We start from the raw sequence: 27,737 nt of genomic DNA, 5'->3' as shown, positions 1-27,737 counted from the left end.
CTCTGTTCTTGGTTAAATAAACATACACTTAATTTCTCTACAAACAAATCTAAGGGCTGTGTGTCAAGCAGAGCTGTGTTCTACAGTGGAACTGGTAAACTAAGCTGTACTCTTCCTTTGGAAACAGGATCTGGTAATTCTGTGAGTGTCCAGTGGAACAGCAGCTGGGCACTCCAGGGAGATGCTCAGAAGAATCAGGGGTTGGAGTGTGCCTACCGTTAACCTGTACAGAGACAGCAGGGCCTGCGGAGGCCTGGGAGGCAGTGCTCGTGTTGCCAGAGGCTGATGGAGCTGGGGAACTGACCCAAAGCAGGCATAAACAAGGCTTCCTCGTGCTAAGAACAGGTGGTAGTGAGGTGACTCACAACCCTGGGTACCCCCAGGAAGTGCTACAGACCTAGGTAGCAAGTTAAGTTACTCAGACAGACATTAGACATGAACTGGCCATAGGTGCCAGACGATCTCTGGGCACTCTCTCCGATGCCAAATCCTGCCACTTTTACTGGGTCTGTGTCATCTGTTTGTTTGTTTTTTGGTAACACTTTAAAGCATTGTTCCTGGGCTAATCTTAAAAGTACAGGATAGATTTGGGAAAGTTCTTTCTTCTGAATATTTAAACAGCAGAGACCACCACCAAGGAAAATGTATACGGATTACAAGGGAGCAAATACGTCAGCATTACGAAAAGGGGATTCAAATAATGCAGTGCATGAACTATAATGCAGTTTGAGACATATGGTACTCACTTCGGGTCTGTGATCCTCAGTATTTCTCTGCAAAGCCGACCAATAAATGTTATAGATTCATCCACAGGTGTGAATTTGGGTATTGGAATATGGGTGGACTGGTATATACTTTGCCAGTCTTGAATCTGAAAAACACATTTTAGAATAATTTTTCAACTCTATCCTTGTTCCCTTTCAATTTGGCTTCAGAGAATTATTTTGCTTTTCTTGAAGAACAACAGTGAACAGGAATCTGTACAAGCGAGATCGAAGAGAAGTGGTAAGGAAGAATGGGGCTAACATGAATAAGGACAAGTAACACTAGAAGATTATATCTTCTGCTTTTATACAGAGTATGCATTTGCCCTCTTGCTAGCTATGTTCACAACTGGGGGTCTCGGCAGCTGTCCAGATTTTGTCATGATGATCAGGTAGCAGCCGTATCCAGTGCAGCCTAACTATTCTTCTAGGATATGGGGGTTAAATAAGGGCTAGGCTCGTTTGGTTTATTTTCTGTTACATTTCAATTAGTATTTCTTGGTTTTTTGGGCAGGGTGTAGGGAGGAGAGGAAGGGTTATTCTTGATTTTATTGTTTTATGACTGTATTTTAAAATCGTCTCAAACTATAAGATCTTTGGGGAAGTGACCATTATTTTGCTTCGTGTGTGTACAGTGCTTTGCATAGTGGTGTCCGGATCTCTGAACAAGCCAAAAAAAGCACCAATTTTTTCCTTCTATGTGTTCAGCATATGAAGTTGATAATCAATCTCAATTTTGTCTGGATGGAGCGTGCATAATTAATTACACATTCACTCATGTGGCATGAACGTCCAAATTTAAAGACATTTATGAACTGTAACAATCTTGATCAACCAGCATCACTGTACCTTTGTTCTTAGGAAGTTATTGCACTCCTGTTCCACGTTATAGTTGATAATGCGGGACACTTCTTCTTGCCAAATCTTTAAACCATAAATGTTGACATAATCCTGGATGTACTCAAAAGATCGATGGAATCCGTCCATGGTAGCTGCCATGTCTTTCAGTTTTGGCATCAGTTCACTTGGCTGTAGAAAAGGAGATCAGTTAAAGAATCCTGAAGATGCAGTATACAAAAGGAATGGATAATGACTTGTTTTTAAGTGTTACAGTGGAAAACAACCTAACAAAAGTTCAAAATGTGGTCTATTTAGGCTTTCATACCATGCCAATCTAAAGGGCATATGGGCACCAGAAGTGAACTGTTTTAAGAAACTTATAAAGGTTAGTTGAAAATTCAATTTATTAACACAATCATAATATGAACTGAAATGTTCACAACTTCCAAGAGTCATGTCCAGATTACTAAACCTCCCTTTCCAGGAACAATTGAGTGCTTCACCACCACCTAAAGCAGCGCAGGGAACTGTTTTTCTTAGATAGACCCTTTATGTGGGCTGAGTTATATTATCAGCTGTTGCAGGAAAACAAAGAACTCTGAACTCTGGGTTGGTAGGTAAGTGAAGAAAGGAATTTAAAACAAATTTGTTGCACAAGTTATATCTACTCTTACAGATTCCCTTAATGATGTGTGATTTCAGTTAACTGTATTTCAATTTCACATTAAACTTCTTAAAGATAAAATGAAATGCTTTAAGATGTTCATTACGTACAATACACAAACCTATGTGTACAAAGCTAGAAGCTATTTGAAAAGGTCCAGTACAGCAAGTTCCACTCAAGTTCACATACAGAAAGAAAGAAACAAAACCAACTCTACTTGTACAGCACCTTGGCTCTAGGGTTAAAGGTGAGTCCCCTGTGAAGAGCCAGAGCTACTCGTTTGACTAGCTCCTTCCTTATTCCATCCTCTAACAACTGCTTTGGATCCACCTGGGTAAAAAGAAACACAAGATTCCTCAGAAAGTCAGAAAAAAGGATTTACTAAACATACAAGTATTTAATCTAAGAAACAAATTACTTTTAAATGATCATGGCTTGAAGTGTGGCAGCAAGCGAGCTTATCAAACACTGGTGAACTGTGTATTATGTGCCTCCTCTAAAGGGAGAGAATAACTTCTAATACTTTGAGCTAATAGAGTTACTTCTTTAAATCAAGGGGTTTGTGCTCAACATCCTAACTTTAAACACTGTTGATGACCTTTGGGAAGGGAATGTTATACATGTGGCGCAGCAGAGCACACATAAGAAGTTTCTATTGTCTCGACGCTGCTGGCAGTAGACTTGTTCTTTATGTAGGAAGAATGGATCCCACTCAGATGAAGAAACTGCTCTTTAAAAAGGCTTTATAGCAAGGGTTCTCAAACTAGGGGTCGGGTCTCCTCAGGGGGTCACAAGGTTATTACACAGGAGGTCGTGAGCTGTCAACCTCCATCCCAAACCCCGTTTTGCCTCCAGCATTTATAATGGTGTTAAATATATAAAAAAGTGTTCTTAATTTGTAAGTGGGGGGGTCGCACTCAGAGGCTTGCTATGTGAAAGGGGTCACCAGTAAAAAAAAGTTTGAGAGCCACTGCTTTACAATAACATTAAATGTAGAATAAATGCACCAAATACTAAAGCCCTTGGCAAGTCTGTGCTCAGTTGGAGTTGTGGGCATTCAGCACCTCTAAAACTTAGGCCATTTATTTAGGTGTCCAACTTTAGGCACTCAGGTTTGAAAACTTTGGTCAAACTATTTCCTGTTTCTCTTTGTTTTTGCCTTGTAAGCTTGTTTGAGTGCTGATTTTTGAGAATGTTATGGTTAAGTGCTAAATGCTTTCAAAGAGTTACATCCACTGTGACATTACCTTGATGATACCAACCAAAGTAGTTTTCATCATAAGGATACCTTCGGTGAAAATTGAAATGGCATGGGTTAGCTTGGCAACCTTTAATGAGAAGAAAGGAAACTAATAATTAAAATGTAACAATAGTTCAGGTACAATCACTGCAAAATGAAATAACTAATCAAATCAATTCTTGTTAAGTGCGAACTTCCTATTTTACAGCAAAGTCACTGTCACACTTTTTAATAGATGTGATTTACATCAAAATGGATTAGTTTTTCCTTTCATGTAAATTCAAGTGGGTCTTTTAAGAGCAAACCAAGAAACAAAGGTGTTTCTTAGAGGCTTAATAACTATCAGGGAGATTTTCAAAAGGCACGAATGACAGGTAGATGCCTTGCTCTGTCTAGGTACACAATTCAAAGTTATGTAAAATGGAAGCAATTGTTTGGGAGTCAAAATGGTGACACTGCTTTAAATAAACTGTTTTTAAATGTCATTTCACAGTAGTGACTGTTGCCAGCAACAGGCCCAATCCAGCAGTCCTTATTCAGACAACACTCCTGTTGACTTAATAGAATTTAGTGATTTTGGTCAATGGTACAATTTTTACATTTCTAGTGCACTACTATTAATAATCAGATAGAGAGTATGCATGTGCTTAGCACTGCATGATCAAGTAAGGCACACTTTTTCCTGAAAGAGCTTAGAAGCTAGTTGAGACAACAGGGTTGTGAAGAAATCATTACTGAAGGCTTTGCGGAAGAAGAGCATTTTGAGGAGGGATGGGAAGGAAGAGGAATTACTACTTGAAAAAACAAAAACAAAAACAAAACAAAACCTCCTCTATCTTAAGGTTTAAAGATGGTGACTAAACCCAGTATGCCAATCTGAATTTCAGCTTAATGTGAATGCACCAGACGTTTGTATAAGTTACATGAAAATAATGCAGATTTCAGATGTCAGGGTAGACCTTGACTGAAAGCATCAATCAGATGCAATGACTATGTGAGAGATTTATACTTTAGGCCACATGCTGTCGTGTTGCACATGGAACTCCCGCTGAGGTCAGTGAGAGTTTTGGTAAAAACTGCAGGAAGGACACAGTAAAAAGAACAGGAGTACTTGTGGCACCTTAGAGACTAAACAAATTTATTTGAGCATAAGCTTTCGTGGGCTACAGCCCACTTCATCGGATGCATAGAATGGAACATATATTAAGAAGATAGATAGATATACACATATACAGACACACACACACAGAGAACATGAAAAGGTGGAGTAAGAGGCTAATTAATTAAGATGAGCTATTATCAGCAGGAGAAATATTTTTTTCTCCTGCTGCTAATAGCTCATCTTAATTCATTAGCCTCTTACTCCACCTTTTCATGTTGTGTGTGTGTGTGTATATCTATCTATCTATCTATCTATCTGCCTACCTACTTATCTTCTTACTATATGTTCCATTCTATGCATCCGATGAAGTGGGCTGTAGCCCATGATGTAGCCCACTGTAGCCCATATTTATGCTCAAATAAATTTGTTAGTCTCTAAGGTGCCACAAGTACTCCTGTTCTTTTTGCGGATACAAACTAACGTGGCTGCTACTCTGAAGGACACAGTGTATATTACAGTGCTTATCTATAGTTATATTTTAAAGAAAGTGATTTTAGTGTTGTGAAAGTTGCCAAACTGTTGGCAGTGGAGAATTAAGTCCTCTATCCACAGAACAGCTTCGATCCAAATAGCAACACAAGTTTCTCTATGTCACATCGTCCACATGCCTCAATCTTGACTTCACATCTGAGGGCCAGAGGGTAGCTTAGTCCTGATGGCCCATTCAGTCCTTAACCTCTCTGTTGTGACCAGTGGTGATGGGTTTTTTCATGCTGGTGACTCCTATTAACTGAAAACTGAGAGACAAAGTGCGTGAGGTAATATCTTTTACTAGACCAACTTCTGTTTGTGGAAGGGACAAGCTTTTGAGCTCCACAGAGCTCTTCCTCAGGTCTGCAAAAATTAACCTGAGTGTCTGAGGTGTTTTAAACCACCACAGTTTAATTTATTCCCCTCTTCTACAGAGATCCATACTTTTAACCTTTCTATTATGAGTTTTCAATAGAACAAAAATGACTAGTTAGTTGCCAGGAAATCTGGGATTCACTCATTCCAACACTAGTCAACTTAAATTCTTACTCAGTGGACAAGTCCAGCTCTAGTGGGAACAGGTGACTTCAATAGAGTTGCATTTACTTACACCAGGGCTAAGTTTGGCTGCTATAAATTGTACTTTTCAGTATTCTGAAGTTTAACTGCACCTCATATCGTGGCCCAAGCTGAGCATAATCTCGCAGTTTGTCTTTGTCGAGCCGAGTAGGTACTTCGATAATATCGTGAGTCTGAAGTTTTATAATTTTGAGAAGGGAAGTAAACATGCTTTCTGGAATGATCTGCAGAACCTTCACAGAAGAAAGTGACACAGACTCAATGGATAATTCTTAAGTATTAGCAAAAGCAATTCAGGAATGAAACAATTACAACAAATGCATACCTTTCTTACATAGGAAACCAACTCGCCAGAGTAATACTGTGATACACTGAGAAGGTCAGGGCTGTTTGCTTGATTAATACGAAGCAGTGGCAAGTCAAGAGCAGATGCAAGCTAGAAATAAAATTTATAAAACTTTAACTGCCTCATTTTGAGATTCTGTTACCAAATATACAATTTAAAAATCTCTAATTCCTCATGAACCTCTAAAATCCAGAATTCAAGCTGTCATTCTCCTGCTAAAAAGCAATGATACACCAACATCATTTTCTCCTGCTAAAATATCTTTTAAGAAAAAACACTTTTGAAGCTGATGACCCTACATTTATTTTGTTCTTGTTTTGGTGGTTTGCAGATCACGGTCAGAATAAAGCATTTTATTTTCTTATGGTCTCGTCCTCCTGCCCCATGTATTCATTTTCCTCAATCAAGAACATTTCCCATTCTTAATACTGTGGTGAAAATGAATCCTTCTAAACTGATGTCAGATCTGCCTTATGGCAGGTTAAGTGCATCGGCAACATTGCTGCCATCATACATTCAGCCTCCTCTAGTTCCTGCACAGAGAGCCACACCTGTGTTCACTAAAAACACCAATGTCTCCAGCTAATGATACTAGATAATTGGACTGATTGTTAGGGATGCAGTGTGGCTTAGAAGGTAGAGCACTGGACTTCACCTCAGAAGACCAGGGTTCTATTCCTGGGTGTGCCACTGGCCTGTTGGGTGACCGAGGGCAAGTCATTTAATTTCTGTGGGGCAAGTCATTTCATTTTTTCCCCACCTGCAAAATGGGAATATGAGACTGACCCCATTTTGAAATCTATTGATGAAAGTACTAGGTATTATTAATATGAATAATTATTACGATGCCTGGGTGTATTCCATATATAAAATTATGTCCAACCTGTATTTAAAAAAAAATTGAGTCATTTTATTAATCTATGAAAAGTAATGGTAATCGGAACTATTCACATCTAAACACGTATGGTCACATATGAGTGGTCATGTATACAGATAAATGCTAAGGTCTAACTAACAGATGAGTTAAACATGGAATCATATTGTTGGTATATCTTCAATGCTAAAGTAGGAGTCATTCATTTCATTCACGCTTACCTTTAGAAAAGTAGCTCTGAGTTTAGTTACCATTGATGGGCTGGCTCTTATGCTTTCCTGCATGATAGATGTGAAGCTGAAAAAAAAGTTAAAATATCAGGTTCATCATCTCAAACTATTTCTCTCTTTTACCACAGCCTGATGCAGAAACTGCACATGGAGTCAGTGGAGTTACACCACGAATGAACTTGGCCAACAGAGATGCCTTTTGGGGCAACAGTTCAGTCAGTCAATGTAAGGTAAGTGGTGCAACAAGATAAGAGAGTGTCAGACACTCAGTAACACCCAGTGCAGCGATGGGCCACTTATACTCTTGTGACCATGATTTGTCCATTTGTTTTTGGTCAAAGCAAAACAACCCGGGGAAAAATCTGTATCCCTGTTATCTGGAATCCACTTAACAGGCTAAACCTTGGTCCATTTTAATCTTCAAGGCTGTTATAATGGGTTAAGAATAGATAGCAAAATTGTAACATCATGTAACCCTCTCCTAGAAACAAGCCCAACAAGGGCCCATAATTCTCATTCAAGGCAACGGGAGTTGACTGCTCAACACCTCATAAAATGGGCCCTAGGCATTGCTACTTAGAACAAGTTGCAAGAGTTAACAGCATTCACAAGTTTTGTGTGAAGTTAGGAACTTACATGCATCCAATTTCTCTTGAATGGAAGAGGACATACTTCAAGAATGATAAATGGGATGAAATTAAATAAAAGGAACACAAGATTGAATTAAAAACAAACAAACCCTGGTAACATACCTGTCAATTAACTGCCAAGCATAAGAAAGATCACCAACTATCTGCATGGTGATCAAGACCTCTTCTTTAATGTTGATTGTTCGGATCATCTGATGGAGAAACTTGCGGGTATCAGCAAGAAACTGACAAACTTGCAGATTAGATTCCAGCTGGTGAAATTCTTGGACCTGTGTTAAAACAAAGTCTCCATTCGTCTTTTTTTTCTTTCCTCCTCAGACGATTTGACAAAAAAGATTCACTAAGTTTACAATATTTTTCTTGCTAAAACACACACAACATTGATCAAAACCCTCTCTTACTTTGGAATGTCACCAAGGAAGCAGTTTCATTTAACAAGTGCCTAAATACCTTGGAAGTACTCTGAAACACCATGCTGAAGTGTCTTACTTCCTGAAAAAATGGGTAAAAGTTGTTTGCTCTTGTGTCCTGGCCAAATTCTAATATGGATATTTCTCTTTTGCCTCCTAAATTTCCCCATGCAGTTTCAAGTGGATTTTCACATCCTTTCCTAAACTATGTAGCACTACCAAGTACTGTTTAACGTTAGTTTTATTTTGTCTCAAAGGCTACTGAACTTAATGGGAAGAAAATTGATTCCTTTATAGCCCTTATCCTGCAATCAGATCTTTAAAGGTGAACTCTTATGATCATATGGAGCGGATTCAGAATCGGGGCCTGTATTTGTATAAGGGGTTTAAGTTACAAAGCATGTTGTGATCCATCAGGTTGAAAGACCAACATAAGCTTATCAAATGTGTTTTCCAAAGATGCTACACAATATGGTTCCAAAGTCCCTGTCTTTACCTCTTCCAATGCCTGTATCAGTTGTACAGTTTTTCTGCCTGCTGCAGTGGAGTCATCATAGTTTAAAGACATTATTTGCTTGGAGATCTCTCTAAACCAAGCCTGCAGGTTTTCTGTTTAACCAGGAAAAAGGAAAATTTTAAGTTAGTGATGCTTAATCCCCACAAACACAACTGAAGATCTGATTAATAAAACACATGACTTGCCTTTAATACTAAAAATATTAATCTTTTCTAAAACATATAGTAAATAAACTAAGATTCTACATTTTACTTTTAAAATCTCAACATGTGATTTTAAAGGGGTATTGTCAACATAAAAGTCTCACATAATATTTTAAACTAATTTGTAAGCTGCAGCACCAATACTAATGTAGATTGTCTTTGTTTTAATTATTTCAGGCTTTACAAACGCATTTACCAAATGATGCTGCTTGTTTAGGTTTTGCTTTATGCTATGTTTTTATAGCGAAAGTAGCCAGGACTGTTTCAGTTTCTGGTTATATGGTGTTGGGTTCACAACAACGAAGGAGAAAGTTTTTCCTGTGATTAATATCTCAAACATTTATTTTCAGTATTACCTCTCCCTTCACCCCCAGAATACAAAAACATGCTCATTCCATTTATTCATTTAATTTAAATTACCATTTTTCTCCACTCTTGTAAGAGGTTTAACTCCTGAAAAGACATCAGCAAGTTCAGTTATCCTTTCAGACCCTTCCTTTTTATAGCTCTCCCATTTAGCCTGCTTTTCTGACAGCATCTGCTTGAACATCTATTGAAAAATGAAACCTTCAGTTTATGAATTTGGCACTAATGCAAATTGCAGTATCATTCAATTTTAAATAGGGCTGGCAAGTGATTAAAGAATTAACCATGATTAATAGCACTATTAAACAATAATAAAATACCATTTATTTAAATATTTTTGGATGTTTTCTACATTTTCAAATATATTGATTTCAATTACAACACACAATACAAAGTGTACAGTGCTCACTTTATATTTATTTTTGATTACAGGTATTTGCACTGTAAAAGAAAACTAAATAGTATTTTTCAATTCACCTAATACCAGTATGGTAGTGCAATCTCTTTATCATGAAAGTTGAACTTACAAATGTAGAATTATGTACAAAAAAAACCTGCATTCAAAAATAAAAAACAATGTAAAATTTTAGAGCCTGCAAGTCCACTCAGTCCTACTTCTCGTTCAGCCAATTGCTCTGACAAACAAGTTTGTTTACATTTGCAGGAGATAATGCTGCCCACTTCTTATTTAAAACATTACCTGAAAGTGAGAACAGGCATTCTCATAGCACTGTTGTAGCCGGCGTCGCAAGATATTTAGGTGCCAGATGCGTTGAAGATTCATATGTCCCTTCATGCTTCAACCACCATTCCAGGGGACACACATCCATGCTGATGATGGGTTCTGCTTGATAACGATCTATAGAGTGTGGATTGACGCATATTCATTTTCATTATCTGAGCCAGATGCCACCAGCAGAAGGTTGATTTCCTTTTTTGGTGGTTTGGGTTCTGTCATTTCCACATAGGAGTGTTACTCTTTTAAAACTTCTGAAAGCATGCTCCACACCTCATCCCTCTCAGATTTTGGAAGGCACCTCAGATTCTTAAACCTTGGGTTAAGTGCTGTAGCTACCTTTAGAAATCTCACTTGGAACAGTGGTTGAAGCATGAAGCGACATATGAATCTTGAGTGCATCTGGCACGTAAATATCTTATGACGCCAGCTACAGCAGTGTCACGAGAATGCCTGTTCTCATTTTCAGATGATATTGTAAACAATTCTATTGTTCTTTGTGTTTTGTGAAATCTGCAGTGAAAGTGTTCTTAAAATGAACAACATGTATTGGGTCACCATCTGAGACTGCTAGAACATGACAGAATCCAGGTAAAACAGAGCAGAGGACATAATTCTCCCACAAGGAGTTCAGTCACAAATGTCATTAATGCATTATTTTTTTAACAAGTGTCATCAGCATGGAAGCATGTCCTTTGGAATGGTGGCTAAAGCATGAAGGGGCATACGAATGTTTAGCATATCTGGTAAATAAACACCTTGCCATGCTGGCTACAAAAGTGCCATGCAAATGCTTGTTCTCACTTTCTGGTGACTTTGTAAATAAGAAGAGGGCAGCATTATCTTCTGCAAATGTGAACGGACTTGTTTGTCTTAGCGATTGTCTGAACAAGAAGTAGGACTGAGTGGATTTGTAGGCGCTGATGTTTTACATTGTTTTGTTTTTGAGTGCAGCTATGTAACAAAAAAAAAATGCTGGATACATTGTATGGTAAAGTGTGCTTACGTCAGATGTACTGTTGACTTTTTGGTCACTAACAGAAAGATCTACTAATTTTGTATTTGCAGAAATACTATGAGAGCCTGATTCCCCATTGCTTTACATCTTGTGTAAAGATTCATACCTATGTAAAGGGAAACTGGGGTTCAGGAAAGCATGCACTTAAATGCTTTCCTGAATCAGTGCTGGGAGTGTAAAATACTACCAAATCAAAATAGTTGTATTTTATACCCACTTTATATAGGTGTAAGTGACTTCCTACTAGAGTGCTCTTTGCATAATCAGCCCCAATTGTCCTTTGGTTAAAATAAAGCCTAAAAGAAGAAAATACACTAAGATAAGAATTATGCAGCTTCTCCTAGTCAGCTTCTAGTTCGCCAGTTATCAGTCAGATAAACCAATATGCTTAGCAAATGTGTGTTGGCTGAGAATGAAATTTGGCAACCACTGAGAGAGACATGCACAAGGCAATTCCAAGTTGCAGAATCTGCCTCTCTTGGATTGAAAACCCAGGTCAACAAGCAGGAGACTCATTTGCTGATATTAGCGGATCATACAGTTGTAATTGTTCTATCAGCATTCAATGCCCGTTCCTCAGCACTATGTCACAGTTGAGGGGAAATAATTTTTAAAAAAATAGCTGTCACTGACATGTTACCTCTTTCAAGATGAACTCAAACTGTGCTGTATCCAAGAGAAGCTGGAAAAGGATCTTGGCGTTGTACTTGGAATCCGTTAGAATTTGATCCTTTATTTGACGGAGACGCTTGTTATTTGGGTCACAAGCTGCAAATGGAAGGACAAAAATTCTGTACCACTGGAGAATGCATCATGCTGTTAGAAATGAGCCTATTTACAAATATTAGCTTCTGAAAAGATTGGAAGAGACAGGGTAGGTGAGGTAACATCTTATTGGAGCAACTTCTGTTCATGGAAGGGACGGATACCCTCCAACTTGCCACCGAACAAGAATGATGTGAGTAATGGCAGTGGAAGCTTCCCTTGGTGCTCCACCAGTGTACCTCACCCCCGGACTTGGAGGGGCTATCTGTAGTTGAGAATATAACTGAGTCTCAAGGTACAATCAGTTTTTGTTTGCTCTGCTGAGATTACAAAAGGCACATTTGTTGGCAGGGATGGTTCTTTTGATGCAGACGCATTATTACTATTAGGTGTTTTTTAAAAAAAAAATACCTAGAGCCTTAAGCCCTCTGGTGCGAGACACTGTACAAACATAACAAAACTTTTGGTTTCTAATGATGTGCGATACCATGACATTAAAAAGTTTGATGCAACACCCTGAAAATGGTACTTTGTTAAAGATATAGCAGAAGAAATAAGCCAGTCTCCCTGCTCATCTGGTTCAACCTGCATGGACTAGTTCCACAGAATCATGATTTCACATTAAAGCTTTTAGATCTGTGTCTGGTTGTAAGAATAAACATGTGACATGGATGCTATTCTCAGCTGAAATTTCAAGAAAGCGGTTAGTAAAGGACCACTTCTGCAAATGACTGAAAGCAATGGTTGAAACTCCACTGTCTTCCATGATGCAAAAGAAGAAAAATTAAATTAAAAAAAAGTTCCAGTCATCATCTAACATACAGAATTCTGTACTAAAAGCCCAGTACATAGCCTTACCCGAGTCAGCAGTGTGAAGCATCAGCCAACGGATTGCAACATTGCAGTCTCTTAAGCAGTTGAGCAGCTTGGGAATATTATCCAGCACTAGCTCCTCCCTCAGACAGCCCTCTTTGAGAAACTGATGAACTTGAGTGTGCACACGCTCTGTGACAGCAGCATAGCGGCTTGCCTTTGAACATACAATTCTTTCATCAATATGGAACAAGGAAACATCATTTATCTACTATGTGCAGCATTGCATGAGCACAAAGTGAGTATGAGTCAAGTAACAGATACTGTAAATTCACTATCCACATAGTTTTTCTGGGGATGGCCAGGGAACACAGTTCATGGCAGACTTTGTAATTGAGTGGTGAGAGAATGCAATCCAACATCTAGAGCCGAGGACCTATACATGAAGGACAATGTTTTCAAAAATGCCTAAGTGGTTGAAGAACCTGGATCTTTAGCTCCTAAGTTACACACTTTCAAAAATTTTACCTAAAAAATGGTAGAACCACCCAGCTGACAATGAAAAGTTTACTGTCCATCCACTAGAAAGAACAAAGCAGTAATAAAATACACTCTAGAATTGGAAATATTTGCTATAAATCAGTTGTTGGCTGTATTAACAGATTAAGGAAAAATATGTTTCAAATATTAATTTAGTCAGTTTTTTAAAGTGACCTTATAGCAGTTTCATTTAATATCAAGGCGATTATTTCTTACACATGATAGTTGGGGGCTCCATCTTGGGACAGATGTTTATATGTAGGTATCTAAACATTCAGACAGGTGCATAGGTGCTTTTGAACAGCCCACTAGGAACTTCACTGCCATTGATTCAATCTGGCATGTGATTAATTTTAAGCCTATGGATAATCCCATTGAAGTCAGAGTTCAAAGCGCATGAAAGTAATTTAACACAAAAGAGCAGCCAACTTTGAGCTATAGTATACTTTTATTTTTTTTAACCATTCTGCAGACTAATGGTTACAAACATTTCATTAAAGATAATTTCTTTCTAGCAGAGGGACACATTCTCTGCTCAGCATAGTTGCTCAGCTCCCAACAAGAGACTAAATCCCTTGGTGAGAAAAGCATCCCGAGCACTGCATAACATGATCTTGGCTGTCAGCAGCTATGAACTCAACTCAGAACACTGGAACTATGAGGAAGAGACACTTAAATATTGCAAAAGTGAAAACACTACTACAGAGGGTTCAGACTTTGTGACTTGAAGCCACTCTCAATGTTGACTCACCCGAGTTATGCATTAGAGAAAGAGAATCCATGTGCCAATAAACACATGGAATACATGTGAAAGACCCACACAGCTTGAATCTTACCATGAATATAAAACTTGTATTTAGTTACCTGCTCTTTGATGTTTGAAAGATCTAATGTGTAGTTGAGGGCAGTTTTTGCAGCCTTGTAAGGTTCCCATGCATCAGTTAGATTTACAGTGATTCCCATATAAATACTAATAACCTAAGGATGGAAGCAGAAACAACATTTAAGTTGTGGTCATATTCTTATTATGAAAGAGAAATGTTCTTCACCTAGAGGCATAAACAGAACAAGGTAGTTCATGGATTAGAATGTTAGAAATAATTAATCTGTACCCAACCTCATGTACAGATGAGCTACAGACAAAACAAATTTCTAGGCTACATCCTTCTTCTCCTCTTCACCTTCATTTGAAATCCATGATTCTTAGACTCTTCCTTTCATTTGAAAGGACAGCGTCAACTTGAAATCTAGTCAGTTTTTTAAAAAGTGAATTTATAGCAGTTTTCATTTAATATCAAAGACAAAGTGTTTTTACCATTTTCTATGACTTTGCTATCACCTTTTCCTGTTTCTCCTCCCTCTCCCCACCCTCATTCCCCTTGTTGCTGTGTGAAAGCCCCACACAAGTGACAGGGGAACAAACCATACACAACGGGCTGTCAAATGCATAAAGCAGACAAACTGAGAACACCTCTCTTTTGCTCATGCTCTTTAAGTTTATTGTGAGCTGTTACTTGTAACAGCGGTAGGCACAATGGTTTCAGACAGAGGATGGGACTTTAAAAGGAGCCAAAGGGAGCTGGGTGCCTAACTCATTTAGGCTCCTTTGAAAATCTGAGAAGCTGAAGTGTGATTAAGTTCACTGGGAGCATTTCAATTTTAGGCTCATGTAAGGTGCTTGAGTGGAGGTGGAAATCCCATGTTATTGACAGAACAGGGCAGTAGCAGCAAAACTCCACTCCACCATTCCTCCAAAACACCTCCACTCTGACCTGGTGGGATCACCTGCAGGAATGAGTGGACAGCTCTATATATTTTCCCCATCAATCCTCGGGCCTGTCCCAAGAATACAAACCAAAAAAAAAAAAGAGTTCATTAGGGCCCATTGTGACTGTGTTTTGCGTGAAGTGGGGACATGCCTAAAACCATGAGAACCAGGATGACTAATTTCACAAATTACTGAATGTCCCTTAAAGATTAAGATTTTCAGTCACTGACAACTGAGTGCTGATTTGAATCCAGCCTAGAAGTGAAAGGCTCTATCATAACTGATCGTTCCAACACAGAGCCAGCCATTTAAATATTTGTATCATTGTAGAGGCATGGTTCCCAAATTTGGTTTGCGTCTCGTTCAGGGTAAGCCCCTAGCAGACCGCAGGACGGTTTGTTTACCTGAGCATCCGCAGGTACGGCCACTCGCAGCTCCTAGTGGCCACAGTTCACCATTCCCGGCCAATGGGAGCTGCAGGGAGCAGCGCAGGCTGGACCACTGTTTCCCGCAGCTCCCATTGGCCAGGAATGGTGAACCGCGGCCACTGGGAGCTGCAAGTGGCCGTACCTGCAGATGTTCCAGGTAAACAAAGCATCTCGCGGCAGGTATACGAGCCTCTGATAGTGTGGCTGATGTTATTAGGCCCTGTGATGGTGTCCCCTGAATAGATATGTGGGCACAACTGGCAACGGGCTTTGTTGCAAGGATAAGTTCCTGGGTTAGTGGTTCTGTTGTGTGGTATGTGGTTGTTGGTGAGTATTTGCTTCAGGTTGCGGGGCTGTCTGTAGGCAAGGACTGGCCTGTCTCCCAAGATTTGTGAGAGTGTTGGGTCATCCTTTAGGATAGGTTGTAGATCCTTAATAATGCGTTGGAGGGGTTTTAGTTGGGGGCTGAAGGTGACGGCTAGTGGCGTTCTGTTATTTTCTTTGTTAGGTCTGTCCTGTAGTAGGTAACTTCTGGGAACTCTTCTGGCTCTATCAATCTGTTTCTTTACTTCAGCAGGTGGGTATTGTAGTTGAAAGAAGGACACCATCACAGGGCCTAATAACATCAGCCACACTATCAGAGGCTCGTATACCTGCACATCCACCAATGTGATATATGCCATCATGTGCCAGCAATGCCCCTCTGCCATGTACATTGGTCAAACTGGACAGTCTCTACGTAAAAGAATAAATGGACACAAATCAGATGTCAAGAATTATAACATTCATAAACCAGTCGGAGAACACTTCAATCTCTCTGGTCACGCAATCACAGACATGAAGGTCGCTATCTTAAAACAAAAAAACTTCAAATCCAGACTCCAGCGAGAAACTGCTGAATTGGAATTCATTTGCAAATTGGATACTATTAATTTAGGCTTAAATAGAGACTGGGAGTGGCTAAGTCATTATGCAAGGTAGCCTATTTCCTCTTGTTTTTTCCTACCCCCCCCCCCCCCAGATGTTCTGGTTTAACTTGGATTTAAACTTGGAGAGTGGTCAGTTTGGATGAGCTATTACCAGCAGGAGAGTGAGTTCGTGTGTGTATGGGGGTGGGGGGGATGTGAGAAAACCTGGATTTGTGCTGGAAATGGCCCACCTTAATTATGCACATTGTAGGGAGAATGGTCACTTTGGATGAGCTATTACCAGCAGGATAGTGAGTTTGTGTGTGTGGTTTTTGGGAGGGGGGTGAGAGAACCTGGATTTGTGCAGGAAATGGCCCAACTTTATTATCATGCACATTGTGTAAAGAGTTGTCACTTTGGATGGGCTATCACCAGCAGGAGAGTGAATTTGTGTGGGGGGGTGGAGGGTGAGAAAACCTGGATTTGTGCTGGAAATGGCCCACCTGATGATCACTTTAGATAAGCTATTACCAGCAGGACAGTGGGGTGGGAGGAGGTATTTTTTCATATTCTCTGTGTGTAAATAAAGTCTGCTGCAGTTTCCACGGCATGCATCCGATGAAGTGAGCTGTAGCTCACGAAAGCTCATGCTCAAATAAATTGGTTAGTCTCTAAGGTGCCACAAGTACTCCTTTTCTTTTTGCGAATACAGACTAACACGGCTGTTACTCTGAAATCTGTCATATATGTTCATAGCGACTAATATTCACAAGGGATATCCTTTACTCAATCAACATGCTCCAAAAAAAGTATAATCTAATCTCCCTAACGGAGTTACTATTCTATTCTCTAAGACAGTATTTTCTGCAAAGCACACTTCAAAAAGATACTTCAAATAAAAGTTGCACTGCAGGCTTAAATCCAGTATGCACTGTAAGAACAACAATAGAATTTACCCAGTTATCTGGAAAATATTTATCCACTATCTCTCTCATTTTTGCTTGTTGGGTGTGAAGAATAGAAGGGTCAAAATAGAGAATCACATACAGCATGGCAGCTTGAGTAGCCAGAGCAGTGCTGCGATGCTCTGGTAATGGATATGCAGAAACCTAAAACGTGGAAAAAACAAGACATATGTAAATATTAGCATGGTGCACTTAAGAGAACAGTACATTTATACCATAAGGCTATCATCTCTGTCAGCTGGGTATCTTGGGCACATAAGTCTCAAATCCATCCATCTGCTATACTGAGCCCTTTACATCCTGCATCTCACTAGAATATGCAAGCTAATTTACAGACGCTAGCCAGATTTTATAAAAATATTACCTTGATGTAAATGATTCGAAGGCAGGAAGGACCATGCCTGAAACAAAGTGCTAAAGATGGACTAGAAGGAGTGGGCCAGGAAGGAGGCATTTTGGAGGAACTGGGAGTTGGTGGGGCGGGTGAGTTTAGTATCAAAGCGAGGCAGAGACTGCAATAATCCAAGCGCAAGATAACTAGAGTATGGAGAAGTGTATTCCTTCACCTTTACATTGATAAATTGAACAAATTCTGCATATACCAATAGGGTCAAGAAAGTGCCTTTTTATTAACAAACCCTTAAGAGCACCAAAACTCACTGATTAACTCACTTGGTTATAGATGTCATCAGATCTCAAGCGGCCAATAACCATGCTGATGAATGTTTCACTTATGGGTACCCTACTGAAGTAACTTTCAGGATAGTTTAGAGGCCTTTTAGCTCCTGGTTGGCTTGAGTACCCAGTGCTTCGAAGCAGCTTACATATATCATCCATATTGGAATCAGCAGATCGAGCAGCACTAGGTTATAAAAGGAAAAAGAATATGTATCTACATGAACTGACCCATTAAACCCCCCCCCCCCAAAAAAAACCCCAAACACATTATTTTCCCCTTACCAAGGAACGGCAGCTATAGATGCCTATACTGGAATCCTAACTAAGGGCACAAAGCATGAATGAAACAGAGAACCTTATGCATAGTTCACAGAGGATAGAAACAGAAAGCATTCAATTCAGGAGATGAATCTGACATTTTCTTTTACTTCTGAATTCCCTTCCTTGCCCCACCCTCATATTCTGGAAGTGAGGAATTTCCACTCTACTTTCTTATGTCTGAAAGTTAGAAGAGGCATCAGTTGAGGTGTGAGGATTCATTTAAGGATTAAACAAGCATATCTTTTTTCCTTTTAGCGAACGTATTACTGGTGAAAGGGGTTAGATTGATATTCTTGGAGGATTCTGTGTGATTTAACAAAGATTCCTGAGTTCAGCTAGCAGCTCTATTTATTGATTGGACCTTTCAGAAGTGTGCTGTAACTGTAGGAAGTACATTCGGGGATAAATGTACTATCTGGAACTCGGCATATTTCACAAAATTGTTCTTGTGCCTTTGGAAACTTGTTATATTCTGATAGATGAGGGTTACAGTACTGAAGCTGTAGGCAGAAATATTTTAGCCAAGGTGACCAAGTCCTCATAAGGTCAGAATCAGAACAAGTCTATAGCACTGCTCATACAATTGGATCTACGCAGGAAGCAGCTGGATCTGTGCAGGCAGACCTTGGTGCATGAAAGAAGTAACCCTGATGTCCATGAGGCTCTGCAGGGGCACCAGCAACCACTATGTGGATCTGATTGCAGGAAAGGAGCTAATACCTCTACATCCCATATTAAATTAATGCCTATAGAAAGAAAAATCTTAGCTAAATATACTGCATGCTACATTTTTACTACACAAACCACATTCAAATACTTCCAAGCACAAGGATACCTGTATCTATAGTAGGAAACCAAGATTCTCTCTCTGACCTCCCCTTCAATTTTCTGGTCAATGACCAGCAACATGACTCCATACAAATAGAGAGCTTCACACTGTTGAGAAATAATATGAATTAACAAATTAATGCTATCTAAACACTAACATATTTACCATTAATATTTTAAAGTGAATTAAGTGTTTTTACATCTTCTGAAAAGTGCCAGATGACAGTGATTCCATGTTTTGTCTCATCAATCAAACAGATGTAGCTCAGACATTACTTCCACACCTGGGCTTGCCAAAAAGTTTGTTAGAAGTGGCTGCTCGAGAACAAGGCTAAGCATGAGAAAATAGTCTCCCTGCCAATCTATTTTTAGCTTTGCAGAAATACCCACTTGTCTTACTAGCGGAGCGATCTATGTATGGGACGAGGGCAACTATCTGCTAAAATGGTCTGAGATGACCAACTTATTTCAGAGTGGCCATTAAATGGTCCTCAGGTGGCAGTGAGTTTTGGATCACTAATGACCTGGATCAGATTTGAACCATAATGAAGTGAAAATGAAAACGTTTCCTTATCCTCTTACCATTTCCTACATGGATTCCTGACAAAAAGTGAGCCACAGAGCTTGAATGCATTTTGTGAAGTTAAAATATAGACAACAGACAATATGTTTAAGTTAAATTTAGAAAGGGTAGATGCCAAATTGTATCTGACGCTAATATAGTTTATATTACTGGTTACAAACTGGTAAATACTTACTAGAAGTTGCTTGCCATCTTCATTAAGGAGCACAGTTTCTATTGTTTGTTGAATGTAAATTCCTTCATTGAGATCATCCAAATATCTACAAACAGTAACCAAGAGTAGGTCACTCACCACCAGGAGTCCGTTTTCTGTTCTCAACTGATGTGCCCTTACGAGCAAGTGGGGCAGTTTCCCCTGAAGCTCAACAGAAGAGTGTAGAAGCCCGGCTTATAAGGTTATGACAACATCTCCCAGAGTATAAAGTTCACTTAGCAAAGATTCAACAAGCACAAGTTTCTCAAGCACAGAAAAAAAACAGAAAGGTCCTAATAATCTGAGGAAGGCATTGGAGGTCTGAGCCCACTAGATGTAGAGTGTCTCCTGCAACATACTGATCATGCTCTGGTTCAGTTAATGTCAATGAATTGGAGAGTATTCAGTATCTTGCAGATTTGAGGCCTTTATTCAAGTGAGAACAACTCCTTTGCAAACCATCCCCTCACCTCTGTATGGATGGAGGTAACCTAAAGAGTAGAGCATGGGAAGGAAAAACTAGGAACTAGTCAGACTAGGAGAAAAGGCTGGAATATTATGCAGAAGGTTAATCAGAGCTTCATCACTGGAGTCTAGAGGGCATTGACAGTTTGACAGGAGGCCCAGAAGTCACCTCACAAATATCAGTTACTGTAAATTTCCCTAATATAGCTCCATTCCATTTTGCAAGGGGAAAGTTGGAAGTGGAATGGTTTCATCTTAATTTTTAAGAGGGATATATCTATCTAAAAAAGGTTTTCTAGTACTCGTCCATCACCACAGTAGCTGAGCACCTTCCACATAAAATCAATAGCTAGAGCAAAGTCCCCACTGGATTTTATGGAGTCTCTGGCAATTCTACATGATTTCATGAGCCTTTTAAAACAGTAACCCTGGGGTAAGGTAGTTACTCTGAAACAAATAATTTAGGAAAGCAGTGCCATTGGAGGTCAGAGATAGAGAGGTACAAGCTAAAAATTTTTATCTTAATTCTCATACTCTTTTGCAACACCAAAAAGTTGATTTTATAATAATAGATCTCCCTTCATCCACAGATGTCAAAAACATTTTACAAAGATGGGCAAGTATCATCATTTCCAGTTTACTCATAAGGAAAGGAAGACACAGGTGAAGTAACTTGCCCAAGGTCCATCAACATGTTGGAGACAGTGACAGAAGCATAACACAGTGCTCATTACAGCAGGTCATGCTGTTAAGTAACAAAGAAATATTTAGGCAGAGAAAAAAAAAAATTAAGATCATACAATTACTGGAGTCACTACACTAACAAATCTTACACACATACCTGTTTAAATCTACAATATATTTATGGACACTTTGAAATGCTAGATAAAATCTTGTCAAAATTTCTATGTTGTTTTCACGAAATTCTTCATCTAAATCCAGTAACTCAGGTTTGGCTTCCAACTTGCCTTCACAGATCTCAGGCCCCTAAGAAGAGGAAATTGATTTAAAAATTAGTAAAGAACATTGATCAGAATTATGACTGTTCGCTGTAGGAAAACAGTATGTGAATTAATTATGTATTGAGCAATTGCATCCACCTTAACTACCAAAAAATAGCATTGTCAAGGTGTGTTCAGCTAACTTTGATTTCACAATTAGCTCTTCCCCCAAAAGATATTTTGGACGTTTGTACTTATAAATCAATTGTATAATAAAAGGTTGATGGATTTTACATGTTATTAGGAATTCTTATATGGAAGCTGCAAACATAGTAATTAACACTTTGGGTGAAATCATGGTCCTATTGAAGTCAGGAAGACTTTTGCCATTGGCTTCAGTGGAGCCACAATTCCACTCTTAATACTTTTGATCCTCCCATATTCAGGCTGGATTCTATGACCTTAAGTGCAAGATTCTGCAAACAGCAGCTCACATAATTAGTTTTTTCTAATGCATATTATCTCTTTGAAGGCAGCAGAACTATGGGTGTGTTGGCAGGCCCAGGCCTCATGTTATTCCTCAAAATAAACCTGTAGAGTAGGTATGCATTTTACAGATGGAAGGGAAGCTGCAAAGGGTGCTGCCACCTTGAACTTTATAAAATAAGTAACTTAAAAATATATTTGAAGTCTGACAGCTGCCTAGATCCTCATGGCAATTTTTGTGAGTTTTTAAAATATTTCTTTTTCTCTTGGTCCTGTGTGAAAGATCCACACATGCAGGACACAAGGACTGACTGACAATACAGGTAAAGCAGTGAAATTGACAGCATATATTACACAAAGTAAACAAACAATTTTTAATCTCAAATCTCTTTCAAATATAGTGATTTTAGATGTTACTTGTATACTATGGATTTTAGACAAAAAGCATGATTTCCAAATTGATGATGTGCCTTTAAATCTATTTGTGCCTCAGTCTCCCGTATGCACAGAGGAAAATGAGGTCATAAATGGGATTAGAATTTGAGCTCCCGATTCCCCATCCAATGCTCAGAGCTCACCACTCTTTCTATAAAATACCATTACGTGATCAGAGGTCTCTTACTGTACAATTCTCGGAAACAGAAAGGCAAATTAGTCACTGTGAGGATCCCTTCCCAAACTGTCCTGAAAAACAGCAAAGTGAAAGCACTTTCAGAAGTTAAACCCAGGAAGGGAAAAAAGGGATCCTCTCTGGCCACTGATCCTGCATATGCTTGTTAGTTCAGCACACGTGAACAGATCTAATGGAGAACGAACCACCACAGAATTGTTATTAAAAGGAAGTTATATAAAGATAGCTTTCAATGCAGCAGAAGATAGAGAACAGGGTTAAGGCAACCAGAAATGTATCAGGAATCTCATGATACTACTTGAAGGGAGACAGCCATTGTTGACATAATCAGAATTTGATCGTCCTGTTGAAAGTGAGATTTTAAGTATGAAACTGTCCTTCAGATAATTAAAAAGGCCTAATTCCACTTTTTCAGCTGGGACAACCCAACAACCTTTTAAAAAAGGGTGTATTTTGGGATTTCTTATTCAAGTGTGCATTTTATACCATCCCTTTTTTCTCCCCTTACATCCTCCTTCCAAATAATCCGATAGAGCCAATGGAATTAAAAATCAAATTCCTGTTGTCCAGACACAAGATCTAGACTATACTCTGTTTTTGACTCACAGGAATAAACAAGACAGGGGAAAAGGTGTGACATGAGGTTTTTGGATTTAGTTCACTCAAGCAATAAAGAGCTAAATGTGCAGGCATATCCAAATTGTAACCTCACTTTGGGTGAATTTATTGCCAATACCAAATTCAGCATAAAATATAATTTTATTAATTACTATCAAATGTAAGAGTTTAACACAATTAATTACTCAAGAATGGCAGGTTTTAACACATGCATACGAACAGCTTAAAACACCCTAGAGCAGCGGTTCTCAAACTTCAGCAACCTGAGGACCACCACTTTGATTTAAAATTTTTCGCAGATCCGCAAACCCCGACTTACCTCCAGGTCCCGCCCACACTTCACTCCTTCCCCCAAGGCTCCAGCTCTTCCCACAACTACTCCACCCCTGCCCCTCCTCTTCCCCACTTCTTTCCCCAAGCATGCCCCATCCCTGCTCCTCCCCACGCCTCCTGCATGCCGGGGAACAGCTGTTTCTTGGCATGCAGGAGGCACTGTGAAGGAGGGGAAGGAGTTGATCAGTGGGGCCAGTGGCCCCAGACATGATTCCACCCCCTCCCCCAAGTGCGTCCCATCCCCGCTCCTCCTGCTCCCTCCTAGAGCCTCCTGCACGCCACTGAACAGCTGGTCCCTGGCATGCAAGAGGCGCTGGGAGAGAGGGGCAGAGTTGAGGTAGGAAGGGGTAGGAGTTGATCAGTGTGGGTCCACAGATGCCAGTTTGAGAAACGCTGCCTAGAGAAATAGTGCTCCAGTAAGAAAATGATGGTTCAAGAGAGAGATTTAACATGGCAGAGTAATATTTACCTTAAAGTAACTGAAATCAAATATGATATCCCCATACTTCTGTTGATCAGCCTTGTCTTTGAGCCTAAAAACACTAGGAATAAACTCAGACAGTCTCAAAAGTTCTGCAATGATGGCATTTCCACAAGAGACAATCCGAAGAATTGCCTGGCCACAGTGATTGTTTTCAGCTAGAAAATCAACCATCCTGAAGATGACTGTGACAGAGTAGTGATATTATTGCAGTCTGTTTTTGAGTTTCAATCTTCAAGTCATTTGGAGAAAGAAGTCTAACTGGAAAACTACATGCGCCATCTAAATTACCTGTAAAAACAAAAAATCCGCACATTCAGCACATTTTAAATGGCTCAATCTATAGATATTAAAGTAACTCTGGAAAAACTATAGTTATAGAACTCTATATACCCCAGCAACGGAGAGTAGATGGCAGATGAAAAATAAACACTGTAGTGTATCTTCCGCATATATACAGCACTTAGCTAAGACAACTCCAAGATCAGATGAGAAACTGTAGCACAATGACAGGTTTCAGAGTAACAGCCCTGTTAGTCTGTATTTGCAAAAAGAAAAGGAGTACTTGTGGCACCTTAGAGACTAACCAATTTATCTGAGCATAAGCTTTCGTGAGCTACAGCTCACTTCATCGGATGCATACTGTGGAAAGTACAGATCTTTTTATACACACAAACCATGAAAAAATGGGTGTTTACCACTACAAAAGGTTTTCTCTCCCCCCACCCCACTCTCCTGCTCGTAATAGCTTATCTAAAGTGATCACTCTCCTTACAATGTGTATGATAATCAAGTTGGGCCATTTCCAGCACAAATCCAGGTTTTCTCCCCCCCCCACAAACCCACTCTCCTGAGGGTAATAGCTTATCTAAGCACAATCTTTACCAAAAGATTTCTGGACAGCTGCTAAAAGGCAAAATGATCAAAGCAGATGACAGGCCAAGCAGCAGAAGCAAGATACGGACACAAGCTAGTACTTTATAAAATGAGTTAAGAATAGCACAGCCACCTTAGATCTATAAAACAACACAACCAAAAGTGCTACAGCAAAGTGGATAAACATTTAGATGAATGAGAGCTAACTGCAGCTCAGGGTCAATCATTTATTCATTGGTTTCAGAGTAACAGCCATGTTAGTCTGTATTCGCAAAAAGAAAAGGAGTACTTGTGGCACCTTAGAGACTAACCAATTTATTTGAGCATATTCATTGCTACACAGACACCTTTTCAACTGTGGTCGCACTTCTAGGTCATAGCGATCTCTCTCCAAGTCAGGAATCTTAATTGTATCCAGTTAAAAAGACCCCAAAAATTACAACTGTCCAATCACTTCCTTTTTCATATAGTTTCAGTCACTACAATCATATGTAAAGTATGAATAAGAAATCAAAATTAATTGACTGTTTGCAGCCTTGAGACAAACAATCTGTTTAATTTTTGCATGTCTCTCAGCTTGCACAAAGGAAATCAACAAAGTGAGTTTCACTTTTATTTGTGGTCACTTTCCCTAGGAGATATTTAGTGCAGCAATGTTAAAGGCAACTATTTTCATTTTTTAAAACATCTGTGGAAATGTTTGTATTGATTTTAGGTTTCATAAAAGCTTGTTTTAAAAAAATGTTGAGCTAAATCTAAGTTGACAGCTTCCCCTTTAAACCCACTCTGCCACAGCATACCTAATAAGAGCCCAATCTTTCTCCTGTTTAAGTACACAGCCCTGGAATGAGTTTTACCTGGCTACAGAAGTTTGCCCATGCCATGCTTATTGCAGGATCAGGACCTAAATCAAGGACAGCAGGACTGGGCCTTAAATGATGCCTCACCCTACCCTCCAAAAATGCAGTTCATCAGTCTAACGTGGTTTTTTTATTTTAAATGAATGTCAAATTAAAATATTTCAAACTCAAGAAGACAGTTGGTGGTCCAAAATAAGTAACTTGCAGAGTGGTTAAGTCTTACTTACAGGGACAGAGATAGGCCCTCATTTTGGACTAATATTAAAGGCTCCGTTTAGCAGTCAATGACTTTTGTACAGTATGTTTCAAGGAGATACTGAAGAACTCACTGGCTTTCATCCCACTCGTTACCTCCGGCTTGTGCAATGAAACAAACATCTCCCACCCTCACTGGCATTTACCAATTTCCCTTCACACCAAACCCACATGTCCCAGGCAGGGTTGCCAATTTCGCTTGGACATATTCCTGGCGGTTTTCATCACATGACAAGCGTCAGGGGGTAACCGCGCTAGTCTGTATCCACAAAAACAACAAATAAAATGCCACCAGAGTCCTTGCCATCACATGACATAATCTTTACTTCCTGGAGGCTCTGGACAATCCTGGGCGGTTGGCAACCCTACGAGTCCCAGGTACTCGCGCTCTAGCCTCCCCACCAGAGAAATGCCCCGAGTGCCTCCCAAACACAACCTACCCTCCTACCCAGGAAACAACACCCGCAAAATGACACCGTCACCCTCCCACCATCACAGCCGGCCCCCCACCCAGGGCGTTCCCCAGACACAGCCCCAGCACCCCCTCGCCCCAGCACCCCCCAGCGCCCCGGAATTAACCCTCAGCCAGCCACCCTCCGAAATCACAACACCCCCCGCTCCCCGGGGGTGCGGCAGAGCTCCTGCTTCCCCACCCCCACCCTAAATAGGAGCTCCCCAAGAATGCCCTGGGCCTGCCAAGGCCCCCCCGCACTTACTGTGCCAGCCGGGCTCCCTCCTCGCCCAGAAAGGCGCTGGGCTTCCCCCCGGGCCAGGCCGCTCGCAGGCGATTTCTGGAGGCCCGGACGCCGCAGGCTGGAAGGCCTCGGTGCAGCGGCCCGCCCAGCCGACGCCAGCGGCCCTGGGTCATGTGCCCGGGCGCCGGCTGATGAGTCGGTTCCTGCTCGGTGCCCGCCTGCGCCGTGGAGCGTCAGCGCCTCCCGTGGCGGCGGCGGCGGCGGCGGTTCCTATAGGGACGGAGGGGAGCGCGGCCTGCTGCCGGCGGAGCCGCCTCAGGCCGGGCCTGAGCCCCCGGCACCAGGTAGCGGGGCTGATGCCTTGCGGGCGCCCCGCCCGGGCAGGGATTGGCGGGAGGCTCCCCGGTGGGGAGGGAGAAGCTGCCAGCAACGGGCGAGAGGCTGATGGGCCTCCCCTCAAGCACTCCGCTTTAGCTGGGTGGATGGAGTGTGTGTGCGCGCGTGATGTTACCCAGTGAGGTTAGTCTCAGTGTGGATGCTCCCAAACCTGGTGCATATGTCGCCCCTGAGGCGTTTGCAGCTCCCTCTGGCCTGGGGCAGCCTCGTGGTGGCCCTACTGCCACCTCTGTGCCTGCCAGCGGGATGCTGTGGTGTGGCCCCAAGATGTGAAGTGAAGGCCGAGATAGCACCGCTCTTTGCTTGGCATGTTTCACCTGGAAACCCACCCCAGGGTGGTGGGGGGATCAGCACTAGGACAATAACTGACAGGCAACCTCTGGCCCGGACAAAGGGGAGCACTGAGTGTCTGCGAGGGTGGCCTTGGGAATATCAGGGATACTTGGCATTTTTCATCCGTAGATCTCAAAGTGTGTTGCAAAGGTCTTTTTTTTTTTATCCCTGTTTTAAAGATGGGGAAACTGAGTCATGGGGCAGCTGGGTACTGACACATTCTGCAGAATCTAAATGTTCATGTAAAATAAAAAAGAAGTTTCTAGCCATAAGGTGCTAAAATGGGTTTATGGAAAATAGATCCTCTCAAACTAACTTGATATCTTTTTTTTGATGGGTTTATAAATTTGGTTGATAAAGGTAATAGTGCTGATGTAATATACTTAGACTTTTGTATGGCCTTGGACTTGGCACCATACAACATTTTTGTTAAAAAACTAGAAGCATATAAAATTAACATAGCAAATATTAAATGGATTAAAATCTGGCTAACTGATAGGTCTCAAA

At 40.5% G+C, this 27,737-nt stretch overlaps 2 protein-coding genes across 13 annotated transcripts in view; one reads left to right on the top strand and one right to left on the bottom strand.

Moving 5' to 3' along the window:
• WASHC5 (WASH complex subunit 5) overlaps window positions 1-26,819 on the bottom strand; it is a 70,456-nt gene extending 43,637 nt beyond the window's left edge. For 4 of the 12 annotated variants that reach the window (XM_073330151.1, XM_073330152.1, XM_073330149.1 and 1 more), the window contains exons 1-20: window positions 26,523-26,815; window positions 23,804-24,106; window positions 21,167-21,312; window positions 19,843-19,927; window positions 19,092-19,192; window positions 17,930-18,119; window positions 17,249-17,401; window positions 14,053-14,166; window positions 12,694-12,865; window positions 11,711-11,838; window positions 9,371-9,500; window positions 8,727-8,839; window positions 7,923-8,089; window positions 7,162-7,237; window positions 6,046-6,156; window positions 5,813-5,953; window positions 3,516-3,596; window positions 2,497-2,598; window positions 1,614-1,793; window positions 747-871 (exon numbers count right to left, since the gene is read on the bottom strand). In XM_073330151.1, the coding sequence (XP_073186252.1) occupies window positions 747-871; window positions 1,614-1,793; window positions 2,497-2,598; window positions 3,516-3,596; window positions 5,813-5,953; window positions 6,046-6,156; window positions 7,162-7,237; window positions 7,923-8,089; window positions 8,727-8,839; window positions 9,371-9,500; window positions 11,711-11,838; window positions 12,694-12,865; window positions 14,053-14,166; window positions 17,249-17,401; window positions 17,930-18,119; window positions 19,092-19,192; window positions 19,843-19,927; window positions 21,167-21,312; window positions 23,804-23,989 (2,501 nt within the window). In that variant the 5' untranslated portion in view covers window positions 23,990-24,106; window positions 26,523-26,815. Of the gene's footprint in view, window positions 1-746; window positions 872-1,613; window positions 1,794-2,496; window positions 2,599-3,515; window positions 3,597-5,812; window positions 5,954-6,045; window positions 6,157-7,161; window positions 7,238-7,922; window positions 8,090-8,726; window positions 8,840-9,370; window positions 9,501-11,710; window positions 11,839-12,693; window positions 12,866-14,052; window positions 14,167-17,248; window positions 17,402-17,929; window positions 18,120-19,091; window positions 19,193-19,842; window positions 19,928-21,166; window positions 21,313-23,803; window positions 24,107-26,522 lie in introns of all 12 variants that reach the window. The other 8 variants (XM_073330145.1, XM_073330146.1, XM_073330147.1 and 5 more) reach the window with 5 other exon arrangements.
• NSMCE2 (NSE2 (MMS21) homolog, SMC5-SMC6 complex SUMO ligase) overlaps window positions 26,488-27,737 on the top strand; it is a 187,754-nt gene continuing 186,504 nt past the window's right edge. Inside the window, 3 exon segments of the mRNA XM_073330157.1 lie at window positions 26,488-26,506; window positions 26,509-26,567; window positions 26,569-26,845. Coding sequence (XP_073186258.1) covers window positions 26,488-26,506; window positions 26,509-26,567; window positions 26,569-26,845 — 355 coding nt within the window.

This window comes from Lepidochelys kempii, chromosome 2 (assembly GCF_965140265.1).
Source record: "Lepidochelys kempii isolate rLepKem1 chromosome 2, rLepKem1.hap2, whole genome shotgun sequence".
Classification (NCBI taxonomy): domain Eukaryota; kingdom Metazoa; phylum Chordata; order Testudines; family Cheloniidae; genus Lepidochelys; species Lepidochelys kempii.
The sequence above is the reverse complement of the archived record's forward strand: the minus strand, read 5'-3'. Positions and strand labels throughout refer to the sequence as shown.